The 15,898-nt window shown below is 40.7% G+C and overlaps 1 protein-coding gene across 1 annotated transcript in view; it reads right to left on the reverse strand.

Moving 5' to 3' along the window:
- tap1 (transporter 1, ATP-binding cassette, sub-family B (MDR/TAP)) overlaps nucleotides 1-15,898 on the reverse strand; it is a 33,560-nt gene that overhangs the window by 4,245 nt on the left and 13,417 nt on the right. The window contains exons 6-12 of the mRNA XM_062062724.1: nucleotides 15,623-15,828; nucleotides 8,841-9,038; nucleotides 8,626-8,754; nucleotides 8,354-8,548; nucleotides 4,459-4,632; nucleotides 4,216-4,372; nucleotides 4,022-4,158 (exon numbers count right to left, since the gene is read on the reverse strand). Of these exons, the coding sequence (XP_061918708.1) occupies nucleotides 4,022-4,158; nucleotides 4,216-4,372; nucleotides 4,459-4,632; nucleotides 8,354-8,548; nucleotides 8,626-8,754; nucleotides 8,841-9,038; nucleotides 15,623-15,828 (1,196 nt within the window). The remainder of the gene's footprint in view (nucleotides 1-4,021; nucleotides 4,159-4,215; nucleotides 4,373-4,458; nucleotides 4,633-8,353; nucleotides 8,549-8,625; nucleotides 8,755-8,840; nucleotides 9,039-15,622; nucleotides 15,829-15,898) is intronic.

The following is a 15,898-nucleotide window of genomic DNA, read 5'->3' on the forward strand; positions in this document are numbered from 1 at the left end:
GAAAAGTGTTCTGTGGTCTGATGAGTCCACATTTCAAATTGTTTTTCGAAACTGTGGACGTCATGTCCTCCGGACCAAAGAGGAAAATAACCATCCGGACTGTTATAGGCACAAAGTTCAAAAGCCAGCATCTGTCACAAGGCATGGGTAACTTACACATCTGTGAAGGCATCATTAATGCTGAAAGGTACATACAGGTTTTGGAGCAACATATGTTGCCATCCAAGCAACGTCTTTTTCATGGACGCCTCTGCTTATTGCAGCAAGACAATGCCAAGCCACATTCTGCACGTGTTACAACATCGTGGCTTTGTAGTAAAAGAGTGCGGGTGCTAGACTGGCCTGCCTGTAGTCCAGACCTGGCCTGCCTGTAGTACAGACCTGTCTCCCATTGAAAATGTGTGGCGCATTATGAAGCCTTAAATACAACAATGGAAACCCTGGACTGTTGAACAACTTAAGCTGTACATCAATCAAGAATGGGAGAGAATTCCACCATAAAAGCTTCAAAAATTGGTCTCCTCGGTTCCCAAATGTTTACTGAGTGTTGTTAAAAGGAAAGGTCATGTAACACTGTGGTAAAAATGCCACTGTGCCAACTTTTTTGCAAGGTGTTGCTGCCATTAAATTCTAAGTTAATGATCATTTGCAACAAAAAAAATAGTTTTTCAGTTCGAACATTACATTTCTTGTCTTTGCAGTCTATTCAATTGAATATAAGTTGAAAAGGATTTGCAAATCATTGTATTCTTTTTTTATTTATGATTTACACAACGTGCCAACTTCACTGGTTTTGGGTTTTGTATACATATATGTGTGTGTGTGAGTGTGTGTGTAAATGTGTTCCTGTATGTATTTATTTATTCGTTGTTTTTTTTCTTTTTGTTTTTTTAAAGACAACGTTTTGTGTTATTATCGGCTAATGTCAACATTTTGGCTTTTTCTCATTGCGCTTCTTGCTGTTTTCCCAATGTTTGCTGTTTTTTTGTTCTGTCCACAGGGCCAATGAGTCACAGGCCACAGATGGCCTTAGTACCATAGTATATTTGTTCATCCAATGGTTATATATGGGACGCGAGTCACATGGTTGTCTTACGTCACGCAATGCGCGTATGCGAGACCAGCGGAGTAGTGTTCGGCCCTGCCCGGAGAGGCAGAGGCGTGCTGGTATGCTCAGGGTTTCAAAGGCGTGCCTGTTGGTCACTGATGTCATATTAATACTATTTTTTTTTTGCTAATATATTCGCGATCCATCGGTCGGCTCCCAAAGATCGACTGGTCGCCCTGCCCTAGACCAAGAGGGCCGCCAAAAGTACCTGTTTCTCAGCTGTGGTCCGTATGGGCCACAGTAGTACCTAAGTTGTAATACACTTTTTCACCACATGTGGCAGTAAAACTGAAGAAGTCTGGAGCTGAAGTCAGAGAGAAGTTTCTTCAGCGCAAAAATTATGACTAAAGTGATGAAGCTGTATTTTCATTTGCACACTTCAATTGTATTAACAGTTTAGTTAAGAAACATATTCATTAGACATTAGACAAACTTTATGGATCCACAAGGAAAATTGTTTCACACAGTAGCTCAGTTACATAAGATTATTGATTTCGTTTATGTATTATAGCACAACATAATTGTATTTGGATGTATTTTCGTCAGTTATTTATGAGTCCCTTCTCATGCAGTTTATCTGGTTAGTACATTTGATCCAAGCCTAAGTTTTTTGTTTTAAATAAATAACAATATTTGTGATTAACGCATAGTTTCATATCATATGGAAAAGTTGTAAACTGCAAGTAGGTCAGATATAATTATTGAATGCGATTCAAAATCAAGAGTTAGATTTCTAATTCATTGTTATTATTTGAGTGGGCCCTCAGTTGTGGAAAAGTTGGGCCCCTCGGTCCAAAGATTTAAGAACCCCTGCACGACAGTAGACATTTTAATTTTGGTCTATTTGTTTTGTCAGAATTACAGGACCGCTTTGCTATTTTTAAAGATCTTCCGCTAAAAAGCTCATCAAAGATCCTCTCTGTGACAACACTCAAGTGTTTTTAAGATTCTGCTGCAAAAATGTGAGTCTCTCACAAGTTTTTTTAACTAAACTCCAGGCCACGTGTTGAATAGCACAAATGTTGAGGACCTAAAATAGAACCTTGAGAAACATCACTAGTATAACTAGTGAAGTGGAACAAATGACTACTGACTGCATCTGAAGTAAACAAGCTACAGCAACACCTTACATCAGCTCAATTCAACTGCCAGCCCGCCGGCCACATGCGGCCTGCCAAAGCATTTAATTCCGCCCACCAAAAAACACCCAAAAAGGCTTGATGAAACCATTCAAAACAGGGTTGCTCATGTATGAGGTACTCCCGCCACCCTGCAGGGGGAAACAGCAAATCATATGTGTCACAATGAAGCAGCAGTGGGTGAGTAGAAGAAGATGGCACTATTGAACCTGAAAAAAATCAAAATAAATCGTGAAAATCTGACTTTTAACGGCGACTGCGCAACAAAGTAAGAATGTATTGAAATTGCTGACTTTGCGATGTCTTTTATATTCGTGGTCGTGTTGTTTTTGGCTGTTTAACTCTGGCGATCAAAACAGGTTAACGTAAATATGTGTAGCGCTGTATTTGACCAGCAGAGGGCGATAAAGCTACACCTTAGGTTTAACTGTGTTGAGCCACATGTGTGCAATGTTTTCTGTGTGTATTAACACTAAACCTTTTATTTATGTAACATACATAATGGACCTGATTTATGTAAAATACACAAAAGACTCTATACTTTTGTAATGTTTATATTTTCAGTCTTACAAACCTAATAAATGAACACAGTCTCACAGGTATATTACTTGCGGAGGCACTTTCTAAGGAAACATCTACATTTTGATGTCAAGGCCCCTGAGACCTTGGGCAAGACCTTGTGGAAACTGCGGCCCTCTTCAATATGAAGTTGAATAGCCCTGCCTTACTTACATAAATCACATTACGAAAAAAAATTGTAACTGCCATAAAAGGAGAGGACTTAAAGTGGTGCGTTGAGGAACGCCTCAGTTATGTAAATCACAAGGTTGGACCACAGTGTTCTATGTTTGCAAGCAAGGTTAAAATATCAATGCAAAGATCTGCCAATGTGTTTACAATGGTCCAAGTTCCTCTTTACAACATGAGCACTCCAGCGTTTTTAGGAATTTGCTGTAAAAATGTTTGTCTCCAAGTTTTGAACTGACCTCGGTATGTACGGTAGTCATTTCCGGGCCGTATTATTATTTCCAGTTGGATATCCCTGACCTAAAGCATCCATCTATGTTCTAGTTGTTTTTAAAATGTCCGCTGGACAGGTTGACAAACTGCTGACATAAGCCGGATTTGAATATAATAGTTTTTAGGATGCAGTTCTAAGAACTACCACACTCGAGTTTAGTTACAGGAACTACCCTTCCTGGTAGGGACTTTTCCTTTTCAAGTTCGCACATGGCTGGGGATGCTGGGGACCTTGGTAAGAAACATGTGTGACGCATATCCGCCTGCAAACCGTGATGTATTACTTTAGCTCCTCACCCACCACTGCAAAACAACCAACAACCTGCCCGCAAAAAGTGACCAGAGAAACAACACAAGCAAGACTGGAGACCTCAGAGTCAATCCATTATTCGCTGGCTGTATTCATTTTTCCTGTTGCTGTTGCAATCTCGAAAACAACTCTGTGGGACTTTTTAAAAATGGCGGTTTTGTGTTGTGGCTAGGAGAAGCGCTGGTCGCTCGCCAGTTCAACCAATCAGCAAACACTTACGTATTTTAGTTCTTATGGGACTCAGTTTAGACCCTGCCTCAGAGTAAGAGCTAAAATAATTAAAGGATCTGAGGACCGTAGTCCCTAGTTCCCATATGTCGGAACACGACGAAAAAGGGCTGGGGACTAAAAAGGTTATAGGAACTCCAAAGAGTCCCTACTTTCGGAAAACGACTATAGAAACGACCTAAAGCTCGGTTGCAACAGGAACTAAAAGCATCTTACCTGATGTTCGTTTTCTGTGTCCAAGTCGCTGGTGGCGTTGTCCAATATCAAGATCTTGGGTCGTCGAATTAAAGCTCTGGCGATGGCGATACGCTGTATCTGCCCTCCAGAGAACTGTGCTCCTCTCTCGCCAGCATCTAACCGACAGCAGATTGTTGTCACAAGTCATCATTACAAGAAGAAGCGGTCCGCACCTGTGTCGTAGCCCTTCGACAGCCCCGTGATGAAGCTGTGGATGCCGGCCAGGCGGGCGGCTCGGTGCATGTCCTCGTCGCTAGCGTCACAGCCATACTTGATGTTCTCCCACACGGGGCGAGGGAACAACATACATTCCTGGCTCACCACTGAGATCTGCCAACAAAATGAAGAGGAAGAGGATTGAAGTAGTGTTTTTTTAATCCCGAAGAACACATCAGTCGCTGCTGTCGACCGCACACCTGCTGCCGAAGATAAAGGTCTTGATAACTTTGCAACGGCAGCCCGTCCAGCAGGATCTCACCGCTTTGGGGCTGGTAAAACCTCTCCAGCAGTTTGACACAGGTGGACTTCCCCGATCTGTTGCGCCCCACAAGTGCCGTGATCCGTTTGGGTTTTATTTCCAGGGAAACGTTCTGGTTCAAGAAGAGAGGAAAAGGTTTGTGATTAAGATTGTAAGGCACCACATCTAAGGACCAGATGTGCTGCAATTTTCTTTGTCTAACTATCGTAGTGTTTATGTTATTAACTTTTTATAGTTTTTAATGTTAATAACGTGTAACTAATGTATTATTATTCATAACCAGTACCCCAACAATGTCAAAGTCTCCCCAAACGTGTGCCATTCATATGTGCTGCAAAAATTGTTTGTCCAACTCAGGGGTCCCCAAACTACGGCCCGTGGTTCGCCAGCGCTTACAATCTGGCCCGCTGTATGTCTCAAAGATGGTATTTGTTGACAATAAATTTGAATAATTGAAACTGTGCAGTTATCTGAAGAAGTAGCTCAGTATTGTTATCCATTGACTAAGCGTACTACACGTTTGAGAAAGTACATAAGAGCAATATATATGTACCATTCAGACATCCTTTCCCACCCATATTCTGATTATTCAAAAACTAACACAGAGAGTTAATAGATGTGGTACAAAACACACAACTTGTCCACTTTGACAGAAAAATCCCCGATTGTTAAAGGACTGGAAATGATGCATACGCTGTAGCCCAGTTGCGTACATTGCATATGTTTTTTATGTAGCAGTTGCTGAAAATATATTTACGAAGATCCACGCTGATGATCTGGCTGTACTTAACAGCCAGATAAAGGATAAAACCCCACAAAAAAAATATTGCAGTTACGTTTTAACCAGCGCCGTGGTGTGTGGCGAAATGACAGCATATTAGCGAGTTTCCCCGAAAATCTGACTTTTACATTATATATATATTATATGTACACTACCGTTCAAAAGTTTGGGGTCACCCAAACAATTTTGTGGAATAGCCTTCATTTCTAAGAACAAGAATAGACTGTCGAGTTTCAGATGAAAGTTCTCTTTTTCTGGCCATTTTGAGCGTTTAATTGACCCCACAAATGTGATGCTCCAGAAACTCAATCTGCTCAAAGGAAGGTCAGTTTTGTAGCTTCTGTAACGAGCTAAACTGTTTTCAGATGTGTGACCATGATTGCACAAGGGTTTTCTAATCATCAATTAGCCTTCTGAGCCAATGAGCAAACACATTGTACCATTAGAACACTGGAGTGATAGTTGCTGGAAATGGGCCTCTATACAGCTATGTAGATATTGCACCAAAAACCAGACATTTGCAGCTTGAATAGTCATTTACCACATTAGCAATGTATAGAGTGTACTTCTTTAAAGTTAAGACTAGTTTAAAGTTATCTTCATTGAAAAATAAGGATATTTTAATGTGACCCCAAATTTTTGAAAGGTAGTGTATGTTCATGCTGTTCGGCACACTTCCCTCTTCAGATCGGTATCACATCTATTTGTAGATTGAAATCATTGTGATCGGGGATCCAAAATTTGTCAAAATTTACCCAAACTTGTCCCCTTCGTTTGTGTTGCAAAATTTTTAGCTTGGCATGGTTTTCAAATTTTCCTAAAGTAAATTTCCTAAAATACATTTTCTGACTGGCCTTGAACAAATCAACCCAAACTTGTGCCATTTGTTTGTGCTACATTTGCTGGCATGTTTTTGTCCAACTATTATAGTTTTTATGTTAATGTTTTATAGTTTTTATGTTATTAATGTGTCAAACTCTTCCCGAGGATTAATGTGTCAAAAACTCTTCCCAAACTTGTCATAATTGGTTGTGCTTTGTTTTTGCTGCAAAAATATTTTGTGTAACTATTATAGTTTTTATGTTATCAATGTTTTATGATCCATTACTAACCCCCACCTTGTCAAAATCCTCCCAAAATTGTCCCAATCGTATGTGCTACAAAATGTTTTTCTCTAACTATGGCTTGGGTGGTAGAGTGCTTGAACCCCCAGTTGCTGCATCATCTGTAGGTAAATGTGGAAATAGTGTCAAAGGGCTTTGAGTAAATTGAAGGTAGAAAAGCGCTATACGAGTATAATCCATTTACCATGGGGCTAGGTTTAAATCATAAAACATTAATAACATAAAAACTATAATAGTTAGACAAAAACATTTTGCAGCACAAATGATTGGGATAAGTTTGTGGAGGTTTTGACAAGGTCAGGGGCTAACTTCACACAGGTTAACAACACATTTATTATTGTGTCATTAGTATCAACATTTCAGCTTTTTCTCACCTTTTTGCGCTTTCTTTTGCTGTTGTTTTTTGTAGTTATATTGTATTTTTAGAATATGTGCCGCAAATGTCTCCCCGGCAGCACATTGGATACCCTTTTTCTATAACTTTTTTCCACCCAGAGGCGCATATTGTAAAAATCTAAGGGATTTGTGGGGCCACTTTCATAGATTTATATTAGGGCTGTCCAAAGTTAACGCGATAATAACAAGTTAACGAAAAAGGAACACTTTTTTGGACTTGCGATTAACATGCCTGGGCTTGCGAGCGGCTGCCTCAAAAACGTGTTTTGCTTTTTAGATGGTATTTTAAACTTGTGTTTCAATGACAAAGAGAATTCATCGCCGCAATAGACCTTGGTTTCATTGAAAGTCTTGTGTATTTTGAAGTGACATTTGCCAGCAAGCACTTCAATCGGAGTCTCCTCACTCATCTTTTATGCATTGACCGGATCACTGGTCGTGTTTTTGGGTGTTACGATTGATGAACATTTGTCAGGGAAATAACATACAAATGATACAAAGGCTTAAGTATCTTAAACTATTGCTATTTTACACAAAGTGAAGGACTCAAAAAGCATTGAATATTATGTATAATTCCCTGATTGTTCCATATATAACATACTGTATGGAGTAGTGCCTGTAAAAAATTGAAATCCAATCTTCCTTTTGCAGAAAAGAGCTGTAAGAAACATTACTGGAAATGCATACAGGGAACCCACAAACCCAATATTCAAACAGTTAAACTTACTGAAATGTCATGAAGTGGTAGAGTATAATATCCTAAAAATCATGTCCAAAGCACATGCAACAATTCTACCAAAAAACATTCAAAACAGATTTGTTAAAAGAGAAAGTAATTATAATCCGAAAGGAACTGAGATCCTTAATAAATCTAGATTCAAAACAGTGATAATGGAAATAAGTATTTCAATCAGAGGTGTTTGTTTATGGAACAATCCTGACAGTGAAATAAAACAATTTTAAATCTATTTCTGTATTCAAAGAAAAAGTAAAAATCATGATGATGAAAAGATATGACTGAGTAAAATGATGTCTTCATTATTGGTTTAATTGTTGTAAAATGAAAATTTGGCATTTTAGTTGCCACCATTGGAAGTCAATTGTTTTATTTGTAGAAATAGAGGGCAGATATTGCACGTTTTTAACATTTTTCTGCCCCTTGTCATTCATAATTTACTTTAATGTTTTGTTGATTGTTTTATTTTTACTCCTTTCTTTGATTTTTTATGAATGAAATAAATAAATGAACACTGGCCGCAAAACAACCTTGCTATGCCTTTCAGGTATCCATCTGCGGTTAAGGTAAAGGATAAAATAAATAAAACTGTGCTTGCACAAGATGTGATTATTTTTTGTGAGTGAACACATGCGTAATGATGTTTATTTCGAAATAGCTTCTCTAATTTGATTTTGACAATATGTGCGGACCAATAAAAAAAAAGCGAGCCCCTCTTTGCACACCCTTATTCTAGAATATGTCCTACACCGAAAATGGGGCAGTGAAAGACGGATGCAAACGGATGCAAGCTAACCTTGAGAATAAGGCTTCCGTCATCCGAGTTGCCCGAGTAGGCAAAAGTAACATTCCTGAACTCAACGTGTCCTTTGAGGTTCTCCGGGGCCAAGGTTCCCTCTGGGGGTACTCGAGGTTTCCGATCCAGATATTCAAAGATCTTTTCAGAGGCGCCCACAGCCTTCCTCACCTCTGGGTAAGAATGCATGAAGGCCTAAAAAAAAGGTACGACATTTAAAGACGTGACACCAATCTGTTTAAGGTTTTTGCTTGGGATCTCTGGTGGCTCACCTCCACAGCAGAGGCAAACTGCAGTTCGTAGAGAACAAATGAGACCAGCTCTCCACTGCTCACCGTCCCCCTGGTCACAAGCATCCCTCCGTAGTAGAGAATGCTCACTTTCATGGCCAAAGTGCTCAACTGGGAATATGAACAATTGACAAAAATCAACTATCGTGCTTGCTTCATACTGTATTTGCCTTGACGAATGACGGTACTGCGCTTACAATGTTGGCAGATGTAGTAACTCCATAAAGAGCCGCCTCTTTTTTATGCAAGTTGTACGTGTCCTCCATGGCCCGTCTGTAGCGCTCCGTCTCGCCGTCCTCATTGGCAAAACTCTTCACGGTCTTGATGCAGGAGAAGCTTTCTGTGGCCACCTGGTTGGCTTTAGCCAGCGACTCTTGAACCTTCACCGACAGCGTCTAAAGATAAGAAAAGACAATGTAGATAAAGACGTTTCATCTAACAGCCTTGGTTAGCATCACTACAATTAGCTTTGAAGACTGGATTGTGCTTTTGATGTTTACAAAAACACATATATATGGTTTGTTTAAGATGATGGTTACGAAAATAGAGACTTGAGAGTCTCTTGAATATTTACAGAAATCTGTCAACTGTCTCATGGTTACAAGAAGACATATGTTAGCTTAGTTAAAGACTCTAGAGCAGGGCTATTCAACTACATAATGAAGAGAACCGCAGTTTCAAGAGCCTAAAGTCTCAGGGGCCGGACATCGACATTTAGATGTTTCGTCAGTAAGTGCCACCCCAGGTTATATTTCTTTGAGACTGCGTTTGCTTAATTGCAAAGTAAACACATGGGCTTTCACACTGCACTGTCCATAAATTCATTATTCAGCCTCCACTACTCGATTCCAGTGTATGCAGCTAGACAGATAGTTAACAGCATGAAGAAACAGAAGCTCCAAAGGTTTTGTTTAGGATTGATGTTCCTTCTTTTGGAATATTTTCCTCCCTCAGTTTTATTTCTTTACACTTCTTCCTTCATGTAGGTTAGTAGAACTGAACATATAAACATAAAATAAACATCACAAAATTATAACGTCCAATGTGTATTTTACACAAAGTCCATTGTGTTTTTTACATAAATAATATTTAAAAGTTTAGTGTTAATACATTTACACATTAAAATATATGTTTACCCAAATAGAAATTAAACAACATTCACACATCAAACATTGCACACAAAGAATGTGCCTTATCACCCTCTACTGGTTACATTTAGCGCTACATGTATTACGAGCTCTCAGACAAAAAACCACACGACCACAAATACAAAAGACATCACAAAGTCAGCAATTTCAATACATAACAAACTAAACATATTTGTGCACAATATTTATTTACAAATGCTTGACCAAGTTTCGGGATGAAGCTTATATGCTGGGATTTCTACCGTTGTTGCTGCTTGTCTGGAACAATGTGTCCATCGCTTAAAAGGTCAGACAAAAAACAATGACTTGAGTCTTTGCTCTGGACAGAACATTCATACTTAGTTGTCTAGTGGTTGTTAAAAGTCGAATTTTGGCAATTTATTTATATTTTGGATAGGTTGATTGGTAACACTAAAATTGGCCCTAGTGTGTGAATGTGAGTGTGAATGTTGTCTTTCTGTGTTGGCCCTGTGATGAGGTGGCAACTTGTCCAGAGTGTACCCCGCCTACCGCCTGAATTCAGCTGAGATAGGCTCCAGCGATCCCCCGCGAACCCAAAAGGGACAAGCGGTAGAAAAATGGATGGATGGATGGAGAATGAGTAGTCTTCTTCTACTCACTCCACTGTTGCTTCATCAGAAAGTGGCTGGGACTACCAAGGTGCCTCTCAGACGTAGGCCTCTTTGGTAGGAACTCTCTACCACTGCGATCCATCAGTCTGGGATACAAGCAAGAGAAGGCTCGGCTGGTGCTGGAGCTGAGGCAATCCACTGACCAGCTGGTGAGAGCAGCGGGCACCCAGATAAGAACAGGAAGAAAGTGGAAAGCCCAAGAAGAGGTCGACACGGCAATCTGCAGGCTGAAGCACCGTGAAGTGGTCGGTAGAGTTCAGAAAGGTCGACCAGGCCTTGGGAGGGGGGAGGCTCCCTTGTTCTGGTCAAAGGCTTCCAAAGAAGACCGGATAGCCATGATGGTGGCAGAAGTGGCAAGAACTGAGCAAGAACGCCTAAACATCAAAGTAGTGTCCCAGGGACAGCAAGGTCATTGGACATCGTGGGAAGGTCTCACAGATAGGTCTATGTCATGGTCTGACCTGTGGAAGATCCCCCAAGCCAGGCTCAGAGAAACGTACGACACCTTGCCTTGTCCCCGAAACCTCCACTAATGGTTTGGTGCAGAGGAGACATGTCCCCTCTGCAACACCATCAATGCAAGCCTCCAGCACATCCTGTCGGGCTGTAAGACAGCGTTGTCGCAAGGCCGCTACAGATGGCGACACGACCAAGTCTTGAGAAAGTTGGCAGAGGTGTCAGAGACCTGCAGAAAGGAGGCGAATAGCAGACCTTCCGCTCCAGCCAGACATCCCATCCAGTTCGCGAGGGCTGAAGAGGGTGCCAAACCCCCCCCCGCCAGAGAGCTACAGCAAGACTCCTCTCACCAGGAAATGAGTGGAGCATGAGGGTCGACCTGGGGAAGCAGCTCCAGTTCCCCAGGGAGATTGTTGAAACATCGCTACAGCCAGACCTGGTCTTCTGGTCAGAGGCTTACAAGACGGTTTTTCTGGTCGAGTTTACTGTCCCATGGGAGGGGGGGTTGGAGGCTGCTTATGAGCGGAAGCGAGCCAAGTACTCTGACCTGGCAGCAGAGTGCAGGGAGGCTGGCTGGAAAGCTGTCATCTGCCCTGTGGATGTGGGGTGTGCGGGCTTCGTGGGTTCCTCAACTGCCCGCCTACCCCGAGACATTGGATGCACAGGAGCAGGGCATCGAAAAGCCATGAAAGAGTTGGCTGAGGAGGCGGACAAAGGCAGCTTCTGGCTGTGGCAAAGGAGGAAGCATAAGAGTTGGGGGGGGCAAACATCTAGGGCAGGGGTGTCAAACTCAAATACAGAGTGGGCCAAAATTTAAAACTGAACAAAGCCGCGGGCCAAGGTTGAACAAATTAACCTTTTAATAGGGACCCAAACAAGTTTTGCATTGAATATTGAACAAGGAAGGCTTATATAACTTTATAGTGACATGCAAAATCCAGTTTCAAATAATAATAATAATAATTAAAAAATATCAATGGCATATCAAAAACAATTTAAATAAAAATGTAATGCTTCTTTTCTATTTGCAGCCTTCTGAGGTAAATATCAACATTAACTTTTTCCACAGGCTAATAAATTTGAAAATAAAATAACAATGGATATATCAACCATACAGGACTTTAAACTGCTCAGTTTACAACATACTGATGATGTGCCCAAGTCAGATACCTGGCATCTTTTCTTGGATGCTAGTTCATTAATGTCAGTGCTCAGGTTTTGAGCTGAGGCAACCTTCATTATCGAACGAAGGTGTTCATCAGTCATTATATCTCGTAGTCCACCCGGACCACAGTCTTGGGGGCGTGCCTTAAAGGCACTGCCTTTAACGTCCTCTACGAGCTGTCGTCATGTTCACTTTTCATCCATTCTAACAACGTGCCGGCCCAGTCACAAGATATGTGCGGCTTCTGTACGCACACACATGTGAATGCAAGGCAACAGCGATACAGGTTACACTGAGGGTGGCCGTATAAACAACTTTAACAGTTAGAAATATACGCCACACTGTGAATCCACACCAAACAAGAATGACAAACACATTTCAGGAGAACATCCGCACCGTAACACAACATAAACACAACAGAACAAATACCCAGAACCCTTTGCAGCACTAACTCTTCCGGGACGCTACAAAGTACACCCCCCCCCACACACACACCTTGTAGCGGTGAATGTGGTGTTACCGCGGCACCGCCGCTGTATATAATCGGCCGGCCAGCTCTAGTGTTAATTTGATATCGCCTCAAGGGCCAAGTGAAATTACACGGCGGGCCAGAGTTTGACACCCATGATCTAGGGCATCAGCAGGGGGTGGCAGGGAGATATCCCTGCCATCGCTCCGCCACCATGAGACGTACTGGGGTTAAAGGAGCGAAACGTTGATGAATGGTGGTCCCCAGCTGATGACCCATTTATGCCCACAGAGGTGTTCAGTGAGGCGTCACAGCACACCTGTTTAAAAGGCACTGGAGGAGGTGCGTCAGGCAGCAATGCCCACCAGGAATTCCATCACCTGTATCTTGATATGCTTCATTGTGACACTTAAGCCTTGCTGTTGCCCCCCTGTGGTGTGGCGAGAGTACTGCATACATGATCAACCCTAGTTTGAACGGTTTCATCAAGCTCTAGCGTGTTTTGGATGTTTCTAAAAAAAATTTAAACGTATTATGACTCAAAATTGTCTGACTGTTCCGAAACGACGCACATTAGGTTACCTGAAGACTAGAAAGTCTCTTGAAAAGTTACAAAACCATGTATAAATGGTTTGTAGGAGATTCAAAAGTCTCTTCACTAATCACGAAAAACGGCACAGTGGGCTAATCGACGATCAAGTCTTTAATGAGACGATAAAACAGATGCCATGCACGTTGAAGACTCTAAAATTATCCACCATTGATGCATACGAAAGGACCTAGATTATGTTTAAAACAATTGTTTCGATGTTTAAAACAAGATGTGCAACAGGTTTGGTGTTTAAAAAAACACAAGACATTTTGTTTGAGGTAATGTTTACACAAACACGTTAATTGTCTCATAGTAATGAAAAGATGTAGTAGAAGTCTGTTGAAGACTCAAAAAACCCTCGACTAGTAACAAAAACATACCTTTGGTTTGTTGGCAACCCTAAAGTCTCTTCAGTGTTTACAAAAAACAATTAGGTCTGTTAAAGACTTGTGAGTCTCTTGAATATTTACAAAAACCTGTTAATTGTCCAATATTTACAAAAAGACATATGATAGGTAAGTTGAAGACTCTAGACTAGCTTTATTCAATTTTAGTTAGAATCTAAAATATTTACAAAATCACGTTAATTGTCTCAGGCTTACAAAAAAACATACATTTAGTTTGTTAAAGACTGGAAAGTCTCTTGTAAAGTTACAAAAACTGTCCATTTGGTTTGTAGAAGACTCAAAAGTATCTTCAATGCTCACAAAAACACTTCAATTGGGCTTATAGAAGATCAAGTCTTTAATGCTGACGAAAACCAGATGTTACGCACGTTGAAGAATCTAAAATCACTTACCACTGATGAATACGTACAGGACGACGTACATTAGGTTTGTTCAGTACCTGAATATGTTTCGGTGTTTAAAACAAGACGGGGTTGGTGTTTAAAAAAAACACGGACATTTTGTTTAAAAGACAACAGGGTGTAGTAGTTACACAAACACGTTAATTATTTCAATGTAACAAAAATATGTAGTTTAAGTCTGTTGAAGACTCAAAAGTCCCTTGACTAGTTACAAAAACAAATTATCTTTGGCTTTGCTGGCAACCCGAAAGTCTCTTGAGTGTTTACGAAAAACAAAGATTCAAAGATGATGACGAAAAACAGATATGCTTGTTGAAGACTAGAAAATCTGATGTTTACAAAAACACGTACATTTGGTTGTTGGGGGCTTGAGTGTCTGATGGTTACGAAAATATGTACATTAGGTCCGTTAAAGACTTGAGAGTCTCTTTAAGATTGACAAAAACCCGTTAATTGTCTCATGGTTACGAAAAGACATATGTTAGGTTAGTTGAAGACTCTTGACTTGTTTTATTCAAATTTAGTTAGAGTCTAAAATATTTACAAAATCACGTTAATTGTCTCAGGCTTACAAAAATACATACTTTTAATGTGTTAAAGACTTGAAAGTCTCTTGAAAAGTTACAAAAGCCTGTACATTTGGTTTGTACAAGACTCAAAAGTCTCTTCAATGCTCACAAAAACACGACAATGGGTCAAGATTAAGTCTTTTATGTTGATGAAAACCAGACGTTATTAATGTTGAAGACTCTAAAATCACCTACCAGGGATGAATACGTACAATAGATTTGTCCAATACCTGAATATCTTTCAATGTTTAAAACAAGACGTGTGACGGGTTCGGTGTTTAAAAACCCATACAGCCATTTAATTCGAAGATAAGAGGGGGTAACGGTTACACAAAGACGTTAATTGTGTAATAGTTACGAAAATACGTATTTTAGGTACCTTGAAGACTCAAAAATAATTTGACCTGTTGATGTGTCGGAGACCTGAAAGTCTCTTTGATATTTACAAAAAAACTGGTGAAAAACAGATATGCTTGTTGAAGACTTGAAAATCTGATGATTACAAATACACGGACATTAGGTTCGTTGAAGACCTGCGAGTCCCTTGAATATTTTTTGTTGATGACTCGAAGGTTTCTCCAATGTCGAGGTAGATAAAATAGACAGTAACGTCTTTGATGTTCACTTCAATAAAAGCGTGCTGTGGGCCGAAAATAGCGATGACAAAAATGCACAAAACCTAAATATCGCAATAGGAAACGGGTAATGGAAACACTCATATTTCGAAAAACCTTTCAAATATCGCTAAAACATTTTTGTGCTAATGAGGTGGGTTCTGAGATGTTTCGATATTAAAGTGTCTCGCAAAAGCATGACGGAAACACTTTTTCCGCAATTAGAGGTCACTTAAACACCAAACCGGCGGGGCGCCAATGCAGGACAACTATAGGACCTGCATTGGTCTCGTTGATCTCCTTCCGGGAACAGAGGCCGACACGCAGAATTTTAGAAATATCGCTTTTATTTAGCGAAAAACTGCAATGGAAACGCAGCTAGTGTTAGGTTTGTTGAAGACGAGCCTGTCTTTTATTATCATTCATATGTCTACAAAGTCAGTCCTGTGATTGACAGATGAGTTGTGCTTGCTCTATGACACCAGAGCAGGATGGATAAATTGTGTGCTGAATGTGAGAAGTTCACCTGACTGAAGCCCCCGGTGAACTTGGGTATGACCCAGACAATGGGCAGCCCCATGCAGGAGAGCAGAGTCAGCTTCCACGACTGCGTCACCATGAAATACAGGAGGAAGGCGAAGCGGGCCGTGTACCACATGACCAGGCTGAGTTTCTCACTCAGCGCCTCGCTCATGTTGTTGGTGTCAGTGATGATGTGGGAAACCAGCTCTCCTGTAACGGCAGCGTGGTAATACGAGTGATAATGGATTGTTACGTGTTCCCTCATTCTGACGTCTCTCGG

Source organism: Entelurus aequoreus, linkage group LG11 (genome assembly GCF_033978785.1).
Source record: "Entelurus aequoreus isolate RoL-2023_Sb linkage group LG11, RoL_Eaeq_v1.1, whole genome shotgun sequence".
Lineage (NCBI taxonomy): Eukaryota > Metazoa > Chordata > Actinopteri > Syngnathiformes > Syngnathidae > Entelurus > Entelurus aequoreus.